Here is a 25806-nt window from a genome sequence, read left to right on the forward strand (position 1 = left end):
GTGACTGGATTCAGAATTAACTAATTACGTTCAAGTCAAGGTGGAAGTAATTATTAACAATTCTTATACGCACCATGATAATTTGGTCAAAGAAAGATTTTAGAACCAGTCTAAGGTGAAGGCAGACAAATTCTGTGCTTTGTTGATATGTGTGGTGGATGCCATCATATTTCATTTGTAAGTATGGCAACAGTGAGTCTATTTCTGCGTCCGCAATTTCAAACACACTCAGTCACATTCACAGTTACAAGAGGGTGTGCACATTTATGCAAACACATGATCTCAGGTGTTTGTTTTTATTTCTCTCAAAAACATTAAATATTTTAAAATTGAGTTGTAAAGGTTATAGGTCATGATTTCAAGTGGAAAAAGTTTTGAAATTATTTATCCGGGTCTCTAATCAATATTTATCACAAATCTGTCATTTGAACAAGGGTGTGTAGACTTTCTATAGCCATCTACGTCCATCTTAGTTTGAGAAAAAGTCTAATGCTGCTGCCTCCTTTTTCTGCAGTGAGTGGCCAGCAGGTGGCGACATACACTGCAAAAACGAAAATCTAACCTTACAGTGGTACCTTAGCATTCCAGCCTGTACCAAAACACAATTTATTACATAAATATAATAAATATAAAAAATAAATATAAAAACATAATAAAAGTGAAGTTAAAGAAATAAACAGTTTTTATAAGGTGTAATTAAGCCAAAAGTCACACACACCCTCACTATACCTGCAGTACATAAATGGAAAAAAATTCTTAATTCTAAAATACAACAGAACTCACTATTTTACTCCAGTTGCTATTTTAAAACACATGGTAGAACGCTTGTCACCGTATTTTAGCATATATGCTACCATTTGTTTTTAGCATGCATGCGCCAATTATGATACGGTGCGCTCGTTTCGGAGCTGCAGTCACCTACACTTAGCCACCAGTAGCTCTGCGTGTGTGTGCGTGTGTGTGTGTGTGTGTGTGGTGAGGACGTGTGTGAATTGGAAAAAACAAGGCAAACTGTCAGAGCAGGATATGAGGTGTAAAAAGTAGATTTCAAATCTGTAGGAAACACTGAAACATATAATCATTCTATATGTGCCAGTTGTACAAACTATTATTAGTTTGAGGACATCTACATGCTTTGGCCTGAGCACAAAAACAGTGAGGTGATACGTTTTTCGGTGAATATGAAAGGACAAGTTCCAAAAAGTGTGTGAATAAGTAAATTCATGAATATGTTTCATTCATTCACTGTACTCTGTTTGTTGGCTGCCACTTGCCTTCATTCTCAGGAGTTCCCATGTGGGTTTTGTCCGTCCCATTGGGAATGGTCGTACCACTGCCACAAACGGTACGTACAGTGTTAGCATTCGGCACCGTCAATCACAACTGACATTTTAAAAAATGTTTCTCTCACATGCGCGGGACTTGAAATATGGCGCTGTCCACTCCAGTTCCTCCACCCTCACCCCCATCCAGACCGCCCCCGTAGGCGTCGCCCACCAGGCTCGGGGCGGACAGCACCACCGGCCCCGAGACATCGCCCAGCCGGTGCCCTGGTCCTGTCATACGTAGATAGATGGATGGATAGATAGATAGATAGATAGATAGATAGATCGATAGATAGATAGATAGATAGATAGATAGATAGATAGATAGATAGATATTAGGCACACCCACCACAATTCATTCATGAGAATAATTTCAAGAAGTGGGTTGACGATTCTGTATTTACAAAGATAACAATGTTCAGTTTTTGTTTTAGGAATATTTTAATATTGTATTATTATTATTATTAGAGATATTTAAATTGTATTTATCATGTCAATTATTCACACATTTACAAGCTGTTTATAGTAGGTTTTAAAACATTTTAGTATTTTTTAGGATTATGATATTGGTTATCGTTCCTGTCTGTTGCCTCACCTTCCCTCTTTCTCTCTTTGCTCTCATTGGTGGATGAGGCTCGCAATGATGCTGTTTCCTGCTTTGACCGCCAATTGTTGAGGGCAGCGGGATAAAGAGGGTGGGAGGCTAGGGGGAGGAGCGGGTAGGGTGGGGAGCCTGTGTGCCATACCCGTGTGTGTGTGTGTGTGTGTGTTGTCTCTTTGCTAGTGGTGCATTCGTATGGTAAACACATGCAAAGACACACACAAAGAACGGCAGTATAGAAGCCAGGGGAGCTGCGACGACATGCTCATATGTTCGAGAACACATTACAGAAATGCATTGTTGTTGTTTTTTGTGTTGATTTTGAAAACCGCTATGCCACATTGGTTTCAGGGTTTGGTAGAAACCATATGCTCGGGAATGGCACATGCACACTAGTTGTTGTTATTATTAGAGGTTGGTGTTTTATATGTTAGATATGTTAGATACTTATTTTTGTTTTTGTTTAGATGTGTTAAATGCAGGAAAACAATCCGATCAACTTGTTTTATTAACATGACATTTACGTTGCCCAATCTCTTTTGGATGACGCTTTAGTGTACAGTGAACCCCCGTTATTATAAATAAAGCGAGAATCCACGAGTCAATGATGCCCAAGCAACAACAAAAAAATCTGCAATCACTTACTGATGCCACAAGATGGCAGCAAAGCTGTATGGACTATTTGCAGAAGGTCAGGAAAGTACTTTCGATTTCACCAGCGATCGGTAGTCTAGTTTCCAGAGAGTGTCTTTCTCCATTTGCAACAGTGGTAAAATGAAAGGACAGAAAAATTTGAGCGCTTTAACTGCCTTCAAGGTTTGCCAATTTGGGGTAGTTTCTCTGTCAGTTCATTTTGAATGGAGCAGGAAGTTAACGGGAAAACAAATTTGCAGATTACTGGCGAGATTGGAAGTAGGCCATGTCCATTAAACAAAGCTACGTCCAGACTAAATGGCGATCAACCCCTCCCTTGAACATAGGTGCTTGACACCAAAGGTGCCAGCAGGTGACGCAAAAGCAATATTATTATATTAGGCATTTTTTTGGCCTGAGCGAAAAAACAGTGAGTAGGCAAGTGTTTCAGTGAATAACGACAGAAATGTTCCTAAAAAAATAAAATCTGCAAATTCAAGAATGCTAAACCACGAACTGGCGAGGGTTCACTGTAGATAAATTTAAAAAAGTGAAAACGTTAAGGTAGCGGTTTTAGTGTTAGCTACATGCACAAGTGGGGAGGGGGAAAAAGGGAAAGAAGCGTGTCAGAGGAAGTGCATCAAGGGTAGGGAAGGGATTTACTTGGTTGCAGGCGGGACTGTTGCACGGCAGCCTCGGCAGCGGCGATGGCTATCCCAGCGTCCTCCAGGTGGGCTTGGGTGACGCTGCTTTTGCTTTGGCTCCTTGATGGCCCGTGTGAGCGAAGCTGACCGTCTGAGGAAGACTTGGAGCTCCCTGGGCTGCTGTGGGACTTTTCCAAAGGCAACATCTGCAAATCTGTGGTGATAGTGGGGTGGATTTAATGTATTTGATTTATTTATTTATTTTTGGGGGGTGGGGGGTGTTATAGTTCCAATCCAGTTTTTATCCAATCAGATTTCAGTCTTTTTGTGTTGTCATGTCTTTTTAATCTGCCCAGGGTCTTCTGACTAATGAGTGCTGTCCCATGTAACTTAAAATGTTAGCATTAGCAAGTGACTGTTCCTATAAACAATCTTAATTCAAATTCATCCTCACAAGGCCAGAGCACAGGCCATTAATGATGTCAGCACTTTTCCATCCTCTGATTGGTTAGTCGGCACAAAATACGTTACAGTCAACTTCAACTGGCAAAACTACGGAAGCATGGCCCTGCAACTGCGGAGTAAACATTTTTGACTGGGAAATATGTTCAAGCGTATTTGCAAAAATGTTTAAAAGTATTTAAATGCGTTCAAACGCACTTGGAAGTACTTTCAAACGTGTTTTCATTTATTTGCAAGTACATTCAAACATACTTGTAGTTGTAGGCTAAACACTATAAAAAAAAGAAGTAAAAACGGACATGGGTTATTGCTCTACGCATATATAATAAAAATACATATTTTTAGCATCTGTTCTACATTATACCAATACAATTAAGTAAGTAAACATTGTTTATTTGTAATTTTCATGATGTATTGTTATGTCTGCAATGCATGATTTGCATTCAGCGTTTTTTTCTTTCTTATAATGCCACAGGGTAGTGACTTGCGCACATTATGATAACAAATGCTTTTTTAGCATTTAGTCATAACATAACGTAATTTTCAAATTCGTTCTATTATGTTTAAATACCTTTAAACGTATTTGCAAATACATTCGCATTTGCCAGTCAAAATATTTTACTCCATATTGGCAGTTCCACGCTTCCGTACAAAAGACTTCTGTAGTGATGTGCATACAATTTCAACATTTCACTCATTCACTGCCATTGACGAGTATCCTCGTCAGTGGGAATCCAAATATTCCACACCCTTGAGTATGATTTTAATGAAGTACAACTGCCAGCAGATATTAACAACTGCAGGTCTCAGTACTTCCCTGAACGCTTGGTTACCTGTAGTAAGTCAAGTATTTTCTTACCTTTGGAAGGATCAGGGAAGATTCCATGGCTTCTGCTCTTGATTACAGAGTTAACGGGTGAATCATAGCTCCCTTCTCCATGCTCTGGCCTTTGTCCCATTCCGTGCCCCATCCCGGACCCTGACAGGTGGCCTTGGGCACCGTGCTCCTGCCCGGCTCCAGACCCGGGTGGCCCCTGAACTCCGTGGTGAGCTCTGCTGTGCTCAATGCTCTCGCTCTGCTCCTTGAGTGGCAGCCAGCGGGGTGTGTTGTCCAGCAGACTTGTGTTGGACAAGTCGATCAAGACCTGAGGTCAATAACAAACAAACATCAATAACTGCCTTTGTATGCCTACAAAGGCTTTGACTCACTTCTCCCAGGAAGTCGTTGGATGAAGATCTGTCGTAGTCCCACACTGTCACCTCGAGAGTCTTTTTCTTCAGCTATATTCAAGACAATATCAATATAACCACATTTACTTACAAATATGAGGGGCTGTCAGGGACATAATTCAGAATTGCTTCTCACATACAGTACAGGCCAAAGGTTTGGACACACCTCATTCAATGTGTTTGCTTTAGTCTCATGACTATTTACGTTGTAAATTCTCACCAAAGGTAAGCTAAGAATGAACACGTGGAGTTATGTACATAACAAAAAAAGGATGAAATAACTGAAAATATGTTTAAATAGCCACCTTTTGTTCTGATCACTTCTTTACAGACTCGGCATTCTCGGAATCTCCTTCAGTACTCTTAGAAAACCATTTCAGGTGACTACTCTTCATCATCGAGGGAATGCCAAGAGTGTGCAAAAAAAATCAGCACAGCAAAGAGTGACTATTTTGAAGAAACTACAATAGAAAACATGTTTTCAATTATTGCACTTTTTTTAAGTACATAACTTCACATGTGTTCATTCATAGTTTTGATGGCTTCAGTGAGAATCTACAATGTAAACAGTCATTAAAAAAAAGAAAATGCATTGCATGTGAAGGTGTGTCCAAACTTTTGGCCTGGACTGTACACAACTGAAATATTCTCATACACACAGATAAATCACTCTCACACACACAAATCCTCTTACACATAACACTTTCACACTTCTTACTGAAATGTGCTTGAATAATATGCTGTGTCAGAGTGCTTTAGTTATGAGATCGAGCATATCAGTAGAGTAGGTGAGGATGGATAGATGAATGATGGATGGATAAATGGATGGATGAATGGAAGGCTGTATGTATGTATGTATGGATAGATGGAGGGAGGGATGGGTGGAAGTTTGTATGTATGTATGTATGTACAGTATGTATGGATGGATATAAGGTTGGATGGCTGGCTGGATGGATGATGGATAGATGAATGGAAGGTTGAATGATGGGTGGGTGGATGGATGGATGTAAAGTTGGATGGAGGGAGGGACAGATGGATGGATTGATGGGTGGGTGGATGATGTTAGGTTGGATGGATGTATGGATGAATGGAAGGTTGGATGGATGGATGGATGATGGATGAAGAAATGGAAGGCTGGATGTATGTATGTATGTATGGATAGATGGAGGGAGGGATGGGTGGAAGGTTGGATGGCTGGATGGATGATGAATGAATGGATGGAAGGTTGGATGGAGGGAAGTACAGACGTAAAGATGGGTGGGTGGATGATGGAAGGTTGGATGGCTGGATGGATGGATGGACGGACAGACAAACGGACTGGCAGACGGATGGGATAGTCATTTCACAGCAACTAACAATGAAATGCATTGAAAAAAGTATTTTCAAACAAATCCTAAAATGTTAATTCTCTACTAAACACGACAAAGTACTTTTGTTTGTTAATGGTCTATTAAAGTAAATGAGAGTAGAGACACTTGTACACTTGAGTGCAGGCAAAAGATTGCACAGGGACACTGAAAGCAGCCCTTGGGGTGAGTTAAAAGAATACGATCCTGAAAAGGAATAGGTAACAACTACTCGGTGTGAAGTGGCCTTCAGCACACACGTTATAATTTACACACGTGTATTCATGTCTTTTTGTTTTTGTGTGGCAGAAACCCTTGACATCCAACCCTTACTGTTACCACTTTGAGTGGACAGGTTGGTCACATAAGGAAATTGCCACACAAATTTCTGTCATCCTATTATGTCATTTGCAAAATGGGTGTGTGTGCTTGTTTTTGCGTTTTTATGGCTATGAACAATGTACAAATTTGGGAGGACTATAATGCCATTCCAAGAAAATCGAAAAATGTAAATCGTGTGTCTACCTTTGGTTACATGGTGGGGACAATATTACAGATTTAACACAGTTGTGGGGCCCACCTGTCCTTGTGGGGCCATTTTGCTGGCCCCCACAAGTTTAGACCTCTTTTTGAGGGTCAAGACTTGGTTTTAGAGTTTAGGTTTGAATTGGGTTATGGTTGAAGTAAAGGTAAAGTAATGGGGGTGGGCATTCATTTTTGATGGTTGGGGTTAGGGGAAAGGGCTAGAAAATGGCCCGCTGTGTGTGTGTGTGTACCTGTTCCAGATGAATGTTCTTATAGATGACCGTCTGGTTCCATTCCGGGTTGATGGTCTTCTGGGCATATTTGGTCCTTCTCTTGTTGTCCACACTGCAGCATTGCGACAACACACAAAACATGTCATCATCACCTCCACATCTTGGTGTTGTACTGTACAATATTCCATATACATGAACATAAAGGAAAAAATGCTTGTCAATATGACTGTTTCAAAATCATGGTTTGAAAGAAATGAAGTAAAAAAAATACTACCATTAATAATTCTACAAAAGAGGCACAGAAGATTTGAAGGTGAGAGGCATGGAGAAGAAGCAGAAATCATGGCACATCTTGTCTTAACTACTACACAGAGCAGACACACAAATAACAAAAAGGATGGGAAACTAATTACAGAAATTGAAGGAAGGGTAGGAAAAAAAACGTAACAACACCAACTGAAAGCAAAGATCAGCACCACACTACCTTGCATTCTGGACAACCATGACTTGGCTGAGGGAGTCCAGAAGAGGAAGAGGAGGGTGGATTTTCACAAACAAGAAAGCCAAAAAATAAACAAAAAAACAACAACAGAAAAAAACAGTCAGAGAAACCCAACGAGCCCAAAGAAAAGGCAGTCAAAGGATAGTGAGCCAGGCTGAGGCGATCCATACTCTCGCCGAGGTCACATCCAAGCACACATAAGGTTTTACACTCTGGAAATGCACCTAAGTAATCATCAACACGTGAGCGCAATTGGCCAACAGACAAATCTGAAGTGTTGTTCTTCTATCAGCCGTCAATGTGGAACGCACAAAGAGGAGCTTGACGATAGTGCTGTTGTTTAAGAAGATGTCTTTTATCTGAAACTGATCCTGTTAGGGAGACTAATGGCTCTATTGATCCCTGGGCTATTTTCAAGCTCTCACGGAAAGAGCAGTCAGAGCAACAACAACATCAACATCAACATCATCGCAAGTCTACAGTGGGGGAAGTAATGATTTTAACCCTTTGCTGAATTTGAGAATTTTCTCATTTAGAAAGGCATCAATTGTTTCTTATTTTTAGGCTTGTTTAATGTTAAAGGTAATAAACAGAAGTAAAAAAAAATTGTGTAGGCCTACTTCCACTCACAAAGAGTTAGTCAGGATGACCTAAAATGTACTAAAAACTTCAAAGTTGAACTTAATGTGATCTCTTCTAAATATTTCAATGTTCAATATTTCAACTGCTGAATGTTTCATTACTGTTTAATCAACTTGCGATTCTCTAAGTCAGCGCAAAATCCACAATACGTGTTTGATTAATTTAAAAAATGTCCACTATTATACCTTTCTGTGAGTCTTCCAGTCGGATGGATGAATGGATGGCCACGAAAGGGCACACCACCACTTACCTTAACGTTCATTAATACAGTAGAAATTTCACACAGAATGGAGTTGTGGGAAGGGTCTAAAGCAGTGGTTGGCACACTCAGTCCTCCAGGGCCTTAGTCCTGCAGGTTTTGGAGGTTTCCCTGCTCCAACGCAGCTGGATCGTTATCAGGCTTAGGCAGAGCTGAGATGAGCTGACCATATGTCAGCTGTGTTGGAGAAGGGAAACATTCAAAACCTGCAGGACTCCAGGTCTTAATGACAGAGTTTGCCCACAGCTGGTCTAAAGGCTCCTCAACTCATTCAAACCCAAAAACATCTAAATACGTTTTTAATAATTTGTCCTGCACTAGCAAAAACATATTTATGATTCCTGATGAAAGAAGAGACTATATATATATATATATGTATATTTTTTTGGTAGGTTCCATGTTTTTATAGCAATAGAACACAACAGCTTGTGGGCCTTGCAAAATCTGCCAAAATCCAGTAAAACAGCCGGGAGCAAAGGGGGTTACTTCAGTGAAAGTGGCTGGGAGTTAATAAAGAGACATTGATGATAGGAGTCGACGAGCAATTTTTTGTGTCTTCTACTGAAAATGACTTGAGTCATGCTGGATGGAAGGTAAAGTCGGATAAAATACAAAGTAAAATAATTAACAGAGCTACTTGTAGGAGTCATTGTTGGATTGTGCACAGATGCGTGCCAAACGGGCACCAGCCAGTCTGTGTGAGCCAGAATTCTGAGTTCAAATACTTTTGTCAATAAAATGCATTCATGCATGCTTATATAGTTTGTGGGTGTGTGTTTTGACTGTCTGTGTTTTTGACTGAGATTCTGTCTACATATTACCAAAATCAACAACTATAAAAATACCAGTCATTTCTTCTTAAGTGAGCAAACCAGCTATTCAGCCGATAATCACATCATAAGTTCCTCCACTGTATACACAGTAAAAGACAGTACTATAAGTTTCTAGGAATGACACCCCCAAACAGTAAGAAGTAGTCTAGTAGTCTAATAATTACAAAGAGCACAGTCATCAAGAAGCAAATAGGAAGAGCGAACTCAGGACGAGGACACACACACACACACAAAGGTGCAAGGCAGACAAGGTGCAGACATGAGTAGTCACTCGCAGATGCTCACCCTCTCCCGGGCAGCAGGTAGACCTTGACGAAAGGGTCCGAGTAGCCGTCGTTATCCCTCGGCGCCAGGTTTCTGGCCTGGAGCACGTGAACGATAAGGTTCCCCACGTTCTTGTCGTAGTTGATCTGCAGCTGAGGTGGTAGAAGGATTCCTTGCTATTGGCGTCTGGTGGACATTTAATTGGCCTATTTGCTTTTCAAGTACCACGAAGGAAGAAATGTTTGTCATCTTCCGGCAGTCGAAGGCCTTTTGCTTTAAATCCATTGCAGCAGCTCAAAATAAACTGAAGTATATTTAAATGTATAAGTGCCTCTGCTCATGTCCAAACCATCTCAATATTGGTTTTATCCCTCTAAAAGCTTTGCCCTGTACTAGTTTTGCTCCACTCTGCACTGTGAATCCTTCCCAGCTCCATCCAACTATTTCATACACTGCTGAGGTAGTTATTCTTTGCTCGCTATGGTAATGTGAGAGGTGCCGTTAACCTCATTCCAAGTCCGGCATATGCCATTGAAGTTGTTACTTTTAATGACTACTGTTACTTATTGTTGATTGAAGAGGGGAGGCAATGTGTTTTCTACCTGAATTTCTCCAGTAATGGGATGAGACATCCTTATCATGTCTGTTGGCTGAAACAAAAGAGGAAAGTTTTGAATTAGTCAAAAAACAAACAACACATATTTGAGCCATCACGACATTTCAATAAATCAGATAATATATGCATTGCAGACATCTACAGTGGATATACAAAGTCTACACACCCCTGTTCAAATGTCCAGTTTTTATTATGTAAATAAAAAAAAGACAAATCCGTTCCACCAATACTGTAACTAATAAAACATCTGAACTGTATTTGATTTGATTAATACAATTAGTAATAGTAGTAAATAATAAGACTAGCAATATGACTTATAACCTGAACAACGCTATAAAAAAAACACATCAATCAATCAAATCAGATAATCAACAGCAATAATGTGCACCCGGTTGTAATTGGGGGTGTGGCTATCTTCAGAATGAACCGAGAACATTCAAACTCATATTAAAAGTCAGCAGAGCACACAACTGTCTTCAATTAAAGTGCCTCTTATTAACTCCCAAATCAACTTCAGCTGTTCCAGTACAGTCATATTCATTTTAGTAATGAGTTATGCTGGTCTCATTTCTATCACAAAACGCTGGCATTTGAACAGGGGTGTGTCGACTTTTTATATCCACTGTAAATCTTTCTGGGGACTAAAATGTCCTCATAAACAAAACAAGTGATGTAAATAAATGTGTGTTTGTGTGTGTGGCAATGTGGGGCCAACATTTTTATATGATTTGCCAAGCTGGTCTCCCAACAATATGAGTAATGTAAATCAATGTGTGTGTGTGTCCTTGCACACCTCCTCGCACACTTCCAGCGAGGGTCACGCGCCACAGGACCACATTTACTTGTTCTATCATAATTGGCCTGTCATTGTCTGATGTAAAGCATAATAGCGTTTGACCTTCCTCCCTGGGGGAAGCTTCCCCTTAGACGCGTTGTGTGATGTCACGCTAATGGAATCAAAATGGCCGAGGTGAACCAAGGATGGTGCTGACGCATGAAACGGGCCATCGGCATTAAGAGGCAGGGAATGCAGTGCCCCACCACATGCAACAGACACTGTTGGTATTATTGATTGTGTGTGGTTTGTATTTAATGCACAGCCGTGATTCAATTGTGTTTGAGTATCATTGCTAATATTAGTAGTATTAATGGTAAAAGTAGTGTCCTTATTTATTTATTTATTTTCATTAGTAATAGTAGTAGTAGTAGTAGTACAGAGTAGTGACAATTATTATTCATAATTCAAACTGCTACTCTGTTTTAGAGAGAACATTTTACGATTTAACATAACATAACAACAATCAGTACACTGCATTAAATACAAAATATTTTTATCAATGTATTTTATTACTGTTATCATTATGACTTAATGACCTAACTATTATTAATAGTAGTTAGTTAGTAGCAAAACAATTTGCTATTTTTAATTTGAATTATTGAATTACTATTGTTAGTATTTTGTTTATTTGTATTATTAAATAACACAGGGTATCTTATTATTAATTATTATTATATCATATAACATTATAATCCATATTCTGTATTAAATAGGAATATGTTAGTGTTCCTACTACTACTACTATTAATATTATTATTATTTTTTATTATTATTATTTATTTATTTTTTTATTATTATTATTTTTGTTGTACCAAACCACAATTTATTATAGTTTATTGCAAACTCAATTCCCCAAAAGTTGGGACACTATACAAATTGTGAATAAAAACTGAATGCAATTATGTGGAAGTGCCAAATTTCATTATTTTGTTCAGAATAGAACATAGATGACAGGTCCAAAGTTTAAACTGAGAAAATGTATCATTTTAAGCAAAAAATATGTTGACTGTAAATTTCATGGTGCCAACTGGGTTTTGAAATGGCCAGCCTGCAGTCCACTTTTTTCACTTCTAGAGCATATTTGGCGCATCATAAAGGGGAAGGTGCAACAAAGAAAGCCCAAAACAGTTGAACAGTTAGAGAGACGCTTGTTAGACAAGAATTAGACAGCATTCCTATTTCTAAACTTGAGAAACTTGTCTCCTCGATCCCAGACGTTTGCAGACGTTGTAAGAAGAGGGGATGCCTCACAGTGGTGAAAATGGCCTTGTTCCAACTTTTTTGAGTTTTGTTGACGCCATGGAATTTAAAATCAACAGTTTTGATACATTTTCTCAGTTTAAACTTTTGACCTGTTCTCTATGTTCTATTCTGAATAAAATATTGGTCTTAAATTTGGCACTTCCACATAATTGCATTCAGTTTATATTTACAATTTGTAGTGTCCCAACTTTTAAAAAATTGAGTTAGTAGTTAGTATTTTGTGTACGTGCGTGCGTGTGTGTGTGAGTTAAAAATAAAATCATATGTCATATCGATCGATGCCTTCTTAAAATAATCGTGTCATTTTTTTCAGATTTTTTGCCTCATGGAGATGATTTAGGTTCGAAATAATTTTTGCAAAAAAACGACTTAGGCAATTGTTTTAACTACTGAAGTAGTTGCGACCCCAGCAATTTTCATGTAATAATGCAAATATCACATTGTAATTCCATTTGACTACCTTGTGTCGCTGTTTCTTATTTACGGCAGGTGATGTAGGCTGGCCGGGGCTGGGCACCCCGCTGGATGCGGCAGACCCAGTGCCCGAATGGAGCAGAGCCGATCGCTCCAGCGCCGACAGCGCGCCCAAACCGGCAGGTCCTCCGAGCCCGACGCCAGTCCCGCCCATCATGCCCGGGGCCTGCTGCTGGGACACCTTGTGCAGCTCTGCGGCCAGCTGCTTGGGATCCACGCCGGGAGAACGCTGTCCTCCGACTGAAGCAAGAAGCCGTGTAGTCACATTGTGATAGTGTAACACACATGCATGCAACTCCATTGAACATACCAGCCTTAAGCTGGACGTGGTGCTCCAGGACTTGTGGGTGCTCGGGGTCAGACAGCATGTTAAGATCGCTGTTTGAAATCATACATTTGGGGACATTTGTAATATGAACCAGTGCATTTGAGCAACAATCAGTCCGAGTGGTCAGATGATGGGGACGTGAAGAGGAGTGGAGAACAGAAGGGCACAGAGGAGTCATGGGCATGCGCTGATTGGCTGTATAGACCTTTTCAACATTACATCACTAAGGTTGCAAAATTCTGGGGAATTTTCTAAGATGGATATTTTTTATTGCAAGTGACAAGAATAAACTAGGAATTTACTAAATTGAAGATTGGCTTTTAATAGAGTACTTAAATAGGGAAAATACTGAAACAACCAGACTTCAGTAGTATCAGTGGTATCAAAGCTATCTATTTTTCAAGAATATCAGTTCATGACAAAATTCTATTTCAAATTTCAAATAAATCACCCTATGTTGTTTCTCCCATGCAATGTTTCCAATTCTTAAATGTTTTAAATCTTAAATTCTCATGTAAATTTACTGCAAATTTACCAGAAAATTTCCAAACCCGTAGATAATCTGGACGTAATATGTACGGTACTTCAGGGTGTAAAAAACGCAGATTGCACCGGTACTCTGCAAACCTTTACGCATTGTTTGACCAAGGCGAAGTGATAAAGTGAATTTTTAGCTTTCTTCTTGACTGACATAGTTTTAATTTGTTACATGCTAGTTGAAAAGAAGATAGATCAAAATAAGTAAATTGCTTGATGGGGAAAGAAATACTGTCTGTAATTTCCATTTCCATAGGTGTCTTCATTTCCAATAGATGTGGTGGAAATTCAAACGTAGTCTACATGATTATCGAAGGACTGGCTAATTAATTGACTTTTTTGTCAATTGGATATCTATCCAAGTGACAAAAAAAGTCAATTCACACAGTCGTCTTCCAGAATGCTAACCATTATGTTTTGCTAAATTAGTCAAAGACAAGCCGAGCAAACATCTTATGCATACCTGTCCACTCAATTTAAGTCAAATGTATTAGAAGTTGTCTCAAGGCACTTTGCACATCGAGCCAAGAACCACACTCCTCACTACAGCAACCCAAATGAATTACACATGATCACACATTTGGCAAAAGAGGTATGGAAAAACTCCCTTTGAGGAATAAACCTCAGGGGGAAAGAACAGGCTGTGTCAGGCAACTGCCTGTCTGTTGGGTTGAGATAGAGACACAAAGTAGATAAACAGAGCAGACAGAGAGAGAAAACAGGATTGTATTTTGAATGATCCAGGAAGGGACCACAGAACAACATCTACAACAGCAGCCTGGTGGAAGTTTGATTCCCATTCTGTCCCTTTGAAAGTGTCTGCTCCGCCATTAGGCAGTCTCGGAATCCCAACTATTTATGACATCCACAATTTATCTTCCTCACCCACAGGTTCACCTAAATGAATTGGGATTGTATATTTAGCTGCGCATCCCCAAACACAACTGTTGTTCCGCCACCCAGAAGTGCCAAGGCGCATCTTGTTTACAAACATTATGAAAAGGTCAATACAGCATGGCAAAGAGGTTTCAGAGGGAGCGACAACAGCGGCGGAGGCGGCGAGGCCAAAACGGGAAAAGCTGTGACATACAGTCGCACGCAAAGCTCCGCCTCTACACACGGCTGGCCCATGATGCCTTGCACTTCCTCGTAGGTCTTTCCCGTCAGCTGCACGCCGTTCCACTCCAGCACCTGCATGCCTGTAATGCCGTGGGTGAGGGACAAATGTCATTAGATGCTACTAGTGATAAGAATATAAGATTGGGGTGTTGTTGGGGACCCCCAAATATGTACATTATCACCATTTCCAAGAATTGAGGAGTCTAAGGCCCCCCCAAAAATCGATTGACCTAAAAAAGAAACACAGACGCTTTTTCTACTGCCTTGTGCTCAGGTCCTAATTATAATTCCAGTGGTACCTTGTCTTGAGAGCTTAATTCATTTTGTGTACAAGCTCGTAACTTAAAGGACGGGCAACACACTGTGCCATGGCATCTCGAGTGAAGAGACCCAATGGTGTGCACTGGCCAGTGCCTTGGTGGCCCGTCAAAGCGTCGTACTGGTTCCCAATGTTGGAATGCTGGATTTTTTTTTTTAAATATCCGTATTAATCAGCATTATGGCCGTAACAAGTTCAGTGACTTAAAATACGGAACTCTGTAACTTATGGCAGCTCTGTTATCCTAGAAAATGTTATCTATGAGTAAAAACATATGCCATGTTCAAGAAAGGTTTTTGAACAATATTTGATGACAGTAAAACACATTTGATAGCTGTAATGGAATTATCCAATGGAAAAAAAAAATAGCATCGGGTATCTAGTCACTTCATTTCAATTGTACATGCATGTAGTCAGGCTTGAGGAGTAATGGAACACAGGTATATAGGAGTGCAGGAAAAAAATCATGTAATCAGATTACAGGTATATTTATTAAAAATGGGGATTATTTCGAGGGATTACAATTTCTACGATGAGAGAGTGAACAAGAGAGAGAAAGAGAGAGGCCGTTGTGTCGTGTTGATGTCGTACGACTAGTTTAAAAAGTTCACGGACGAAAGGAGGAAGTGGCGACCAGTATTCACTTGGCTTGCTGAAGGACCAATTTACCTTTAACAAAGAAAAAAGTTTGATCTGAGAGTTCAGTGACATGCTACACTGTGCTTCTTACTAGCCGCCGCTACACCATGATGTATGTGAGTTACACCTTCAGAACACATCTCCCTCCAACCAATTCACTATTTAAACACCATACACAATATACACGGCTAAACTAGTGACTGTGATAAAAGTTCATTTTGCAGTTGATGTCACGCATTGTCATCCTCATATCATTATTAGTGCGTGTGTGCGAGTGAAATGAGCTACCATGGGAAATTAGTTACTCAACCAATCAATCTTTAAATGCATGTTAATGGATGTCAATTATACAAGGATTGTTGCTATTTGTAGGCTGCCCGGGTCCCTATCACATGCAAATAGCAGGGGCGCACTGTATAGATATATATACTGTATTGTGGTAATATTGATTTTTATTTTGTCTTCATGAGCATACTTGGTATTGGAGTAATCCAAAGTAATCAAGTTACATTATTTTAATATTATGCTATTTGGATTAAATTACTAACTAGATTTTTTTTGGCAGGTAACTTGTAACTGTAATGGAATACATTTTAAAAGTAACCCTCGCAACCCTGCATGTAGGTAGTTGAATTGCGCAATGAACAAAAACCACAGCACCGCAAACTAAATGTCAAAAAACTGTACTGAATGACTGTTCGCTTACAAATAAGAAACCAGCTGCTCAAATGAATATGCATCTTTGTTCCAAAAACAGCCTCTGTACCCTGCAATTCATTTTGTCCTCCACATCCTCAGCCTATTTGGGTTTGCACCTGCAGGCATGTTTTGACGCGCCACTCTCTGCGTCTTTTCCGTTCAGCATGCGGTGGGTAAACAAACGGGCTCCCTGACCGCACCATCGCCTACTCATCAGCTTTTCAAAGATTAACCTTCCTCCTTTATCAAAATTACGATGCGAGAGTCACCACAGCGGACAAACACGAGAGGCAACCAAGAAAACAAGCTGTAATTGTCCGATTTGGCCTCAGCTTCTAATCTCTTCTGTTTGCAAATTGCACCTCGGTGTGTTAGGGAAAAAATGCACTTGCCTCTGCTGTATAAGGCTTGCTAAAAATAGCTTAATGACTAACACCACCCAAGGTAAGCTGAAAGGATGTGATGTTCTGTGCACCAAGAAATGACAGCATGTATGTGACACTGTGATTCTGTCAAGCCTCATATACATCAGTTCTTACAAATAAAGGGCACATATTGTGGAAAATTTACTTTGTAGTAGCTCATATACACAAATAGTTGGGTGTCTAACGTGTGTAATATAATATATATATGTATATATATATATATATATATATATATATACACATATACATATATATATATATATATATATATATATATATATATATATATATGTATATATATATATATATATATATATACATATACATATATATATATATATATATATATATGTATATGTATATATATATATATATATATATATACATATATATATATATATATATATATATATATATATATATGTATATGTATATAATATATATATATATATACATATATACATATATATATATATATATGTATATACGTATATATGTATATATATATATATATATACACATATATATATATATATATACATATATATATATATACATATATATATATATATATATACATATATACATATATATATATATATATATATATATATATATATATATATATATATATATAATATCGCCACCCATAACTTGGCAACCAGGCTGGGATAACATCTGCCATTTTTGAGCGACATCACATCAAAGCCAAAAGCTATGGACAAGCTATTCTCCATTTTGCTTCACTATGACATGACAAGCAGGCTACAGCTACTCTGGTCGAAGATCCGCCATTTTCAAGCAACTGACTACACGGAAATACTATCAGCCAAAGCCATGGGTAATTATTTGTAACTGCAGATGAAAACAGAATCTGCAGAAGCCTCCAACACGAGAAAGGGATCTGTATACTTGCTAAATGTATAGCGACAAAGCCAGGTTAAGATGCAAAAATGTCACACACATCTGGGAACTGTTTTAAATTGTGTAAAACAAATCCAAAATGTAACACAACTTCCCCCAAAAAAAGAAACACATTCCACTTCCTCTAATTGTTGTCTTACCCTCTGTGACTTTGCCTGTTTGTTCCGCAACGCCACCAGGGATGACTCTAGCAACATAGGCTCCGATCTCCCCTCGGCTGCCCGGGATCTCCTTGCCGCCAACTACCCGGATCCCGAGACCATTCCCTAAAAAAAACAACAAAAAAAAAACATATCACAATCAAGTTCTATCCACAAAGGGGGGATTATTCACACTGTCCCTATGACTTTGTACCTGACACGCTAGAGTCTCTCTGGTCTCTGGTGAGCTTGATACGAGTGTGAGGGAAGACATAAGGGACCAGTTTCATCTGAAAAAAAAAAGTAATCACCAGCATGTATACACTGCTCATACCATCATACGCTGGTCTTACAATCTGCTTTTATGAGACCATTGGCTGATCTTTCGTCAGATTTTCAGACATTGGTCATTTTAGTCATTAAAAGGTTAATGGCAAGGGGAAAGAAATGATTGGTTTGCCTGCAATCACTGTTCATGTAATTATTGGCCAACTTTCTTACAGTCTAACCTTCAGCGGCTGTTTATGTCATCATTGGCTGATTTTCTTTTCAGTTACTGTCCTGTCGTATTAGATAGATGTCTCTGAGGGTCATGAACTGAATTGTATTTTGTGATATATTAATTAGCATCATAGTAATCATTTCTTTGGCAAATCTAGTTCCAAGGAGGCATTCTTAAGTTTTCAATATATTGTAGTACATCATTTTGTGAATGTGGAACTTACTTGTCTCCTATCTGCCATGTGTCTGGCCTGTGGATGACCTTCTCTTGGCTTGTCAAACCAGTCGGTGTCCTCTTGTCTCAGATGGTAGGCTGGGCAACGAGAGGTAGCTGTTAAAAAGCTTGCTGGTTGGTGAATAAGGTATGTATCTACTTGAAGCATTAGGTTAGGGTAAACAAAGCAGAGCTCAATCTTCAAATCAAGCTTTGGAAACGCTGTTTCCAATATGCCTCACAAAGTCTGTTACACATCAATTCACTTGGCGTCATGTTGCGCAAAAATTATTGTTTTCATCCGCTTTGATAAAGACTGATGGAAATGTGCATTGATGCATTAACGTATGATTCCTACATCACCTTAGAATAGAGACAGATACTAAAAGCTTATATACAGTAGCCTATGTGCTCTCACAAACCAACTTAATTAATACATTTGAGCAATCTAATGAGATCCAATACGAGTGCCGTACCAAGGATTATGTCTTTCCATAGATGGCAATGCTCGGTATTTGGTGGGTTATCAATTTAATGATAGTGAGTCCTTAAAGTTGTACAATCTGGATTTGAACCAAATCGTTAATAGGGTGAGTAGTTTTGATTTTCCTTTACTTTGGTTTTAGTGTATAACAGTAAGTCTCTTTATCTGCAGAGGTGGGCACTTCCGTCTCTCCGTCAGCCCCGTGGTTGACGGATGCCCACACACATTTTCAGCGAATGCTTGAAGACGCAAAGGCTCGAATAGATACACAGATCAAGCACCAACTGAAGAAGGTTTTCATCCGTCGATCTGGCTCAGTACAGACGATCGTTCTCAGTCCGTGTATTTTTTTAGGCTTTGTGTCATAAACCATTTGACGAAAATGTGCGCACTTGCTGAAAATGTGAGCATCTGTCATTGTCGGGGCTGAACAGAGAGACGGAAGAGCCCAAATCTGTTTATTTGTTTACTTGTTATTTTAAGCTGAACATTTCCATCTTGAGAAAAGCAGGATTTTGCTCTTTTCCTGATATTTTATTTATTTAGCCGTTATCATTATTCTGTTGAGAAACTTATTTCTCCTGTATTGCCCTATGCCCTGTGGCCCCTGAACTTGTAAAGTTATGTAAATGTTAGATAAACGCCTGATCCCATTATCTGTGCTTCTTGGATTAAGTGTTCTTATCAAAATTAGAGGAAAATGTTCTTATCAAGAATCGGTGTGCAGCAGCAATGTCGACCTTGAAGGCTTTTTTTCAGTCAGAAACTGACTTGCAGTATATTGGAGTTTCATTCCAAATACACATTTTTGTGAGAAAAACATACATGAACACAGACAACCAGAAAAGCAACTGATATGCTCTACGGAACCACTGTGATGTGCAGCCATTCCCCAATGATGCATACTCACTTAGTCAGTGCAGCAGATGTGCTATTGTGATGGGTCATTCCCAAAATGAATTGCAACTAAGGGTTCCACTAAATAGCATGAGACTTTCTACCACTGAGATGTGAGTCATTCCAGAATGGGTCCACTTCATAACTTATAGAAAAGTGATACATTCAGGAGAGTAATGATATGCGACATGGAGGAGTACATTCTGTATGTTGCTACATGGGAGAATGCTCTCACCTTCTATATTCCAGTTTGGGCCTCCAGCTGGGGTACAAAATTGTGTATATTTATATATTTTTTGAAAGAATGATATATGTTTGTTTTTTTTGTTTCAAGAAATGCGTGCAGCAGCCTGTGAAGTCAAGGAACTACGCTGAGAGGAGCTTCTACGTACTGGGAGTGTATGTTGGCACATGCAATAAAAGCGGGAGTTAATGTATGATGCATGCTTGAAATTACAGCAACCAACTAGCCGCTACGTGTACACACTTAAAGGAGAGGCACTATGAAAAAGACACAAGATACACTAAAGGGGAAAAAGCTCATCCATCAACCAGTGTGTAAATGGGCCTTGAGAGTTGGTTAACTATGATACTCTACCGTGTGCGATACTTTCATGATAGATTCTGGCTTCCTCTCTGTTCAACATCAGCACGGACTCACTGAGTCCTGTAATCAAGGCAGATTAACACTTATATGTGGAGTCAGCACACAAATCATCTTCTCATAACCTAGAAAGAGCCTACACAAAACAATCCACAAGCTACATGTGATGTGAGTGGAATACTAATTCATCATCAAGACAGTGTTTAGAATTTTTAGTGGGAATGTGTATTTTGCAGCGACAAATCTGGATTTCTTTCTAAAATGGCAATGAGGATAACTGAAAATATGGAAGTCATTGACTTTATTGGGATGGAAAATCAAAACATATACTGTACTGTGAATGCTTCTAGAAAAAACATGCAAGGATGCAAAATCAAATGCAGATAATGAAAAAAGACAGAATTAATCTAACACAATTTACATGATAATATGGCGATAGTGTAAATTACTGCATGTCTTTTATTAAGTTATTAACATAATATAATGGAGACTAAAAATATACAAAACAAAGATGACTAAATGATGACAAGACATGCATATAAAATCACATAAGAAATGTTGATAGACCTTAATTGTGCCATACATAAACCCAAGCTTATGCACTAAAATGGAGAAGAACAGCATGCAACACATTAAATAGAATCATACTAAATATGACACAGTAATATGTAGAGTAACATGTAACAGGCAATGCACATTTTAAGTACTGATGATTGAATAACACATAAGATCACTCAACAGTAGCATGCATGACAAGCAAGTCCACACAGTTGAGTTCTTGCAACGGTCTCTGGTTCCATTTACCTTCACTGTCCGACATGGCACCTTGTAAGTCGTCCATGATGAATGCGATATCTCGGTCATAGCCGCGAGTTCGAGATTCTTCCCTCATGTGTTGTTGCACCTCTGGCAAGGAATGGCTCGAACCAAACTGGTCCCTGGAGTCAGCAGAAATTGGAGGGAGAGGTCCTGCTGATGCCCGAGCCATTCCCATTGGTTGCCCCACCGGGCTCAGGGGGCTCTCCTCCTCTGAGTTCTGTGCAACGATGGGGATACGGCCCCGGCTCTGGCTGATAGGTAAACTGGTGGGCTTTGTTCTGGTCACACCAGGAGCAAACGCTGCGTCCAATACCTCCACCTCAGTTTTAAGTCGTAGTGAGGAGCTGGAAAGATCACGTTTGATTGATAGATCTAAGCCGTAGACGGAAGAGGGTCGGGAAGAAGGACGAGATGATGGTCTGGAACGGCTGCCGCTTGGGTAGGTGCCATCATCCTGGACAGAGGCCCTAATAGTGGACCCAAGTCCCAGGGACTGACCCAAAGAGCCCGCAAGATTAGCTCCCAGTGAGGAGCCCAAGTACTTTTGCTGTTCGGATATGTTCTTTCTCAGTCCAAAGGTAATCTCATCCTGAAGTAGCCTTGCCCTGGCAGCCAGGTTTGTGACAGATGAAGCTCCAGATCCCATGTAGCTGCCAAAGTCTGGCTCCAAATCCCGACTCTCCTGAATGGGGGAAAATTTTGTGATGGCCTTTGGTTCTATTAAACCCTTTTTGTTCTTCATTTGTTTCTGGTAAAGCACAGCAGCCGGGAGTTGTTTTGCAGCCTGCTTCTCAAGTGTGAGCCTTCCAATACTATATTTTTCTCCTTTAGGGAAGTGGCGAAAGCTGCTATCACTGGACAGATACTGGGGATAGCCCAAGCCCGATAAATGTTCTAGCCCTTCAGTTCCTCTCCGGAACTCCTGCTTGATCTGTTGCTTAAGTAGCTTTAACTCATAGGGCTCCTCCATACTGTCTTCTTCTCCTTTACCATAACCTTGAAGTTGGGACTGGCCTAAAAAATCTGCTACCTAAAGGGGAAAAAAGGGGAAAAATAAGTATAACAGAAAGGAAAGTGGAGAGAGTTGACAAAGGTAATTATTAAGAAAAATGATGGGGGTGTACCTCTGTGCGTCTGACTTCTGCTGCCCTAAGTAGTCTGTCTGCCTTGGATAGTTCTTTATCAGGCAGGTTAAATCCAGAACCCAAGCCAGTGGTACTCAATCCTGTGGAGCCCTTGGTGAGTTCCCCTATGTCCTCAATGAGCACATAGTTTCTGGCATGGTGGTGATCGATGTCAGCATAGAACGAATCTGCAGAAATGCTTGACATGGGACTAGAAGCCATACTCCTCTCTTCTAGCCCGAGCCTCAAGTCCAAGCTGCCATACTTGCCTCCGAGATGAGCCACCCCAAAGCCGCTCTCTGAGGAGGTCGGCACAATGATTAGAGGCTGGTTACGTATGACCTCATAGTTAGTTGCGATTTTAGGCTCTAAATCAGACAGGTTGGTTTGACGCTGCTTTCCTTGTTGTAAGAGAAGGGCATGCTGGTAGCTGCTTGTCTGATCCTGACCGTGGGAGAGTGATAGGGTCGAGACATGTTGGTACGGAGACACCTGTTGATGGTAAACGGACTGCGGTTCATACAGATTATGTTGGGTATAATGGCTCGTGGTTTGAGTTTGGGGAACGTACTGGCCGTAATGAGAGTAGGGACTTGTGAGTGTGTTGTACTGGGAGTCAGCTTCTGTCTGCGGGGGTATGAACTGATCAAACTCTGATTGGGGTGCCGTCCGTGGCCTCTCCAGGCCATCACTCCGGTCATCTCTAATGTTGCTAACCTCACTATCTGACATGTAATCTCTTTCTTCTGCCACCCCCTGGAGATAGTCCCTCTCCCTCTTCTCTCGCTCTTTCAGCAAGACCTCCTTTCGCCGATTGATACCCATTTCCAGGTACCTGCAATCATAAGGTATCACCATTTACCATCTAATTGTTAATTCAGGAACGTTTCTTTGACCCCTTTAAACAAAGTTGCTAATGTTATGGGTTCTCACACAATAATACCTTTCACAATGCGTGAGTTTGGAGAGGTCTCATTGAATGATGTCAAGGCAGCCTTTTAGCCTATAAACTAGCAAGGTAAGTATGGGCATACAGATGGATTAGGGAGGATGATTGCAAAAGAGGGATGAAAGCAATGGGATTAATCAAAATTATGGGTGACAACCAGAATCGTTAATGGATTGTGTCACACAATCCGTTCAAAAGCAAATGTTTGCTGTTTAATCTGTAGCATCTCACCGTAGCTTTGCGTCAATTTCCTTTTCCTCTTCATCCAGTTCAGCCTGTTTCTTGCGTAGTTTTGAAGATTCCCTCTCTACCATATCAAGCTCTTTGTCAATGTCCTGCAGGATCTTGGCCCGGGCCATTGTAGTACTGCGAGCTAGCCGACGGCGGGCAGAGTTGGTGCTGTAGCCTGAACGTCCCATCAGCGGGTCGTCCTCAGGGGGCGGGTCTGGGAGTGTTCGTTTGACCTTCTTACCTGTGCTAGAGGGGGAGCCTCGACCCTAGAACATATGAACAAATAATTAATCTACCTTTTTTTTAAATCAGGATTGCTTACTGTATTATATAAATTAACTTTGTCACTCACTGAATATGCGTCTGCATAGTAGACACCCATCCTATCTTCTGTGGCTGCACTCAGAGATTTAGGATCAGATAAAGACTTCTGGCCAGGTTTCAACCGAGGGCAAGAGGAAAATCTGCTTGGATCAGCAGTCAGCATTTTCTGTCCTCCAACTGATGTTTCATGCAATAGAGGGGGCACTGACGTATAGAAACCTCTCGACCTCGCCGTGGCATCAGTTGTGAGGTGTGTGCTGTAACCCACCTCAACGGGTGTGTGGCTTCTGTCCGAATCTGTCTGACAGCTAAGACTACCCCCTCTTTGAGAGCTTTCAGGAGCTGAGATGTGTTTGATTATTTCCACCTTGGTATCCATCTGAATTTTAGGTCTTTTGATAGATCCAGAGTGGTCGGTCTGAACAGATATCTCAGCAACTGTCTGGATAGCAATGCTAGACACTTTTGAGCTATGTTTTCCTTCACTGCTGTGTTTTCGGGAGCGTCGTCGAGCTTTTGTGGGAGCATCCCATTCGTCTTTGTCCTCATCATCACTCTGAGCAGAGCTATCAACGTTTCTTTTGTTCTTCTTTCGTCTTCCAATATGCTGCTTTTCAGCTGAGTCTTCATCGTCTGTCTGCACCCCACTGTCAATGATCTTTTTGCTTGTGTCCTGATCATGTTGAAACCGTTTTGCTATGTTTTGCTGTTTCTGACTTTCTTCTAACTGTGTTCCAATAGATGGACCTGTAGACTCATCTTTGACAGGCCAGTATTGTCCACTGTCCCCTACTCCTGCATACTTAGCCTCAAGAAGGTTTGCCGTGGTACCTGTGCTACCATAGTGCTCGTCTAACTGCCGCTGGAGTTGAAGCTGGAGTTGCTGAATTTGCTGCAATTGCTCTTTCTGCTGGGCATATGTCTCCTGCTGGGCCATCATGTGAGCATGGTGTTCTTCTTCTTGCTGCATGAGAAGCTGTTGTTTCAGAGCCTGGAGCTCCTCAAGCTCTTGTTGCACCATAAACTGCTCCTGTTCACGATAGCGCTGGATCTCCTGTCTCTCCCACTCTAACTCCTCAGCAAGACAGAGCTGTTTAAGCTTCTCTAGCTCTAGAAATTCCCTCTCCATCTGGTACTGAGCCATTTTAGTACCGTCTAAGCCAGGGAATATTGGAGAAGAGGCTAACACATCTAGGGAAGCTGCGAGTGCTTCTAGTGTGGCATCTGAGTACATTTCTGGATATCCTGTTATGATGTCAGCCAATGCTGTGGGTAGAAGCTCCTTTGGAAGCCCTGTGTCATAAGGAATAATTTGACCTTGGTCTGTGGCAGGGTTGTAGCCAAACTGTTGGGGCACAGGCTGATTCTGGGCTGTTGATGTGGGCACTAAGGTGGTGCTAAAGACGGAGCCAGGTTGTGTGGTAACTGCATATGTTGATGGAACTGGGGCTGAGACAGAGGAGTAAACGATTCCATCTGAAGTTCTGAGAGTATTATTGACACCAAAGGAGGTGAGTTTGTCCTGAGAAGATGTAGAAGGAGTCATCCCAGCAAAGGTTGCAGTAGCTTTGCTAGTGTAGTCTAGAGGTTTACCTGCCATAACAAGTCAGAGCGATAGTTTTTACTATTTGAAATACACACCATTTTACAAACAGTCATTTGGTCTATGAAGTAAGCCTACTTAATCTGGATTCACATGTCCATGCACATGCATATTTGAAGCCATTTTCGGCTAACAAGATGCAAAGCCAAAATATTGCGGGAGCACACGCAGGCAAACACATGCATCTGTTTGAAGAAAAGGGGAAAAAAATCACAAGAGTTATAAATCAATACAAC

The 25806-nt window shown here is 40.4% G+C and overlaps 1 protein-coding gene across 5 annotated transcripts in view; it reads right to left on the reverse strand.

The window, feature by feature from the left end:
- Nucleotides 1-25806, reverse strand: part of pclob (piccolo presynaptic cytomatrix protein b) — a 59626-nt gene that overhangs the window by 4109 nt on the left and 29711 nt on the right. Inside the window, exons 14-34 of one of the 5 annotated variants that reach the window (XM_077567228.1) lie at nt 23996-25560; nt 23644-23909; nt 22464-23298; nt 21325-22369; nt 20515-20583; nt 20152-20178; nt 18546-18634; nt 18035-18110; nt 17821-17946; nt 14646-14754; nt 13001-13068; nt 12677-12930; nt 10102-10149; nt 9521-9651; nt 7484-7510; nt 7018-7111; nt 4875-4946; nt 4525-4810; nt 3223-3417; nt 1412-1556; nt 1275-1333 (exon numbers count right to left, since the gene is read on the reverse strand). In XM_077567228.1, the coding sequence (XP_077423354.1) occupies nt 1275-1333; nt 1412-1556; nt 3223-3417; nt 4525-4810; nt 4875-4946; nt 7018-7111; nt 7484-7510; nt 9521-9651; nt 10102-10149; nt 12677-12930; nt 13001-13068; nt 14646-14754; nt 17821-17946; nt 18035-18110; nt 18546-18634; nt 20152-20178; nt 20515-20583; nt 21325-22369; nt 22464-23298; nt 23644-23909; nt 23996-25560 (5586 nt within the window). The remainder of the gene's footprint in view (nt 1-1274; nt 1334-1411; nt 1557-3222; nt 3418-4524; nt 4811-4874; nt 4947-7017; nt 7112-7483; nt 7511-9520; nt 9652-10101; nt 10150-12676; nt 12931-13000; nt 13069-14645; nt 14755-17820; nt 17947-18034; nt 18111-18545; nt 18635-20151; nt 20179-20514; nt 20584-21324; nt 22370-22463; nt 23299-23643; nt 23910-23995; nt 25561-25806) is intronic. The other 4 variants (XM_077567232.1, XM_077567230.1, XM_077567231.1 and 1 more) reach the window with 4 other exon arrangements.

This window comes from Vanacampus margaritifer, chromosome 6, assembly GCF_051991255.1.
Source record: "Vanacampus margaritifer isolate UIUO_Vmar chromosome 6, RoL_Vmar_1.0, whole genome shotgun sequence".
Classification (NCBI taxonomy): Eukaryota; Metazoa; Chordata; class Actinopteri; order Syngnathiformes; family Syngnathidae; genus Vanacampus; species Vanacampus margaritifer.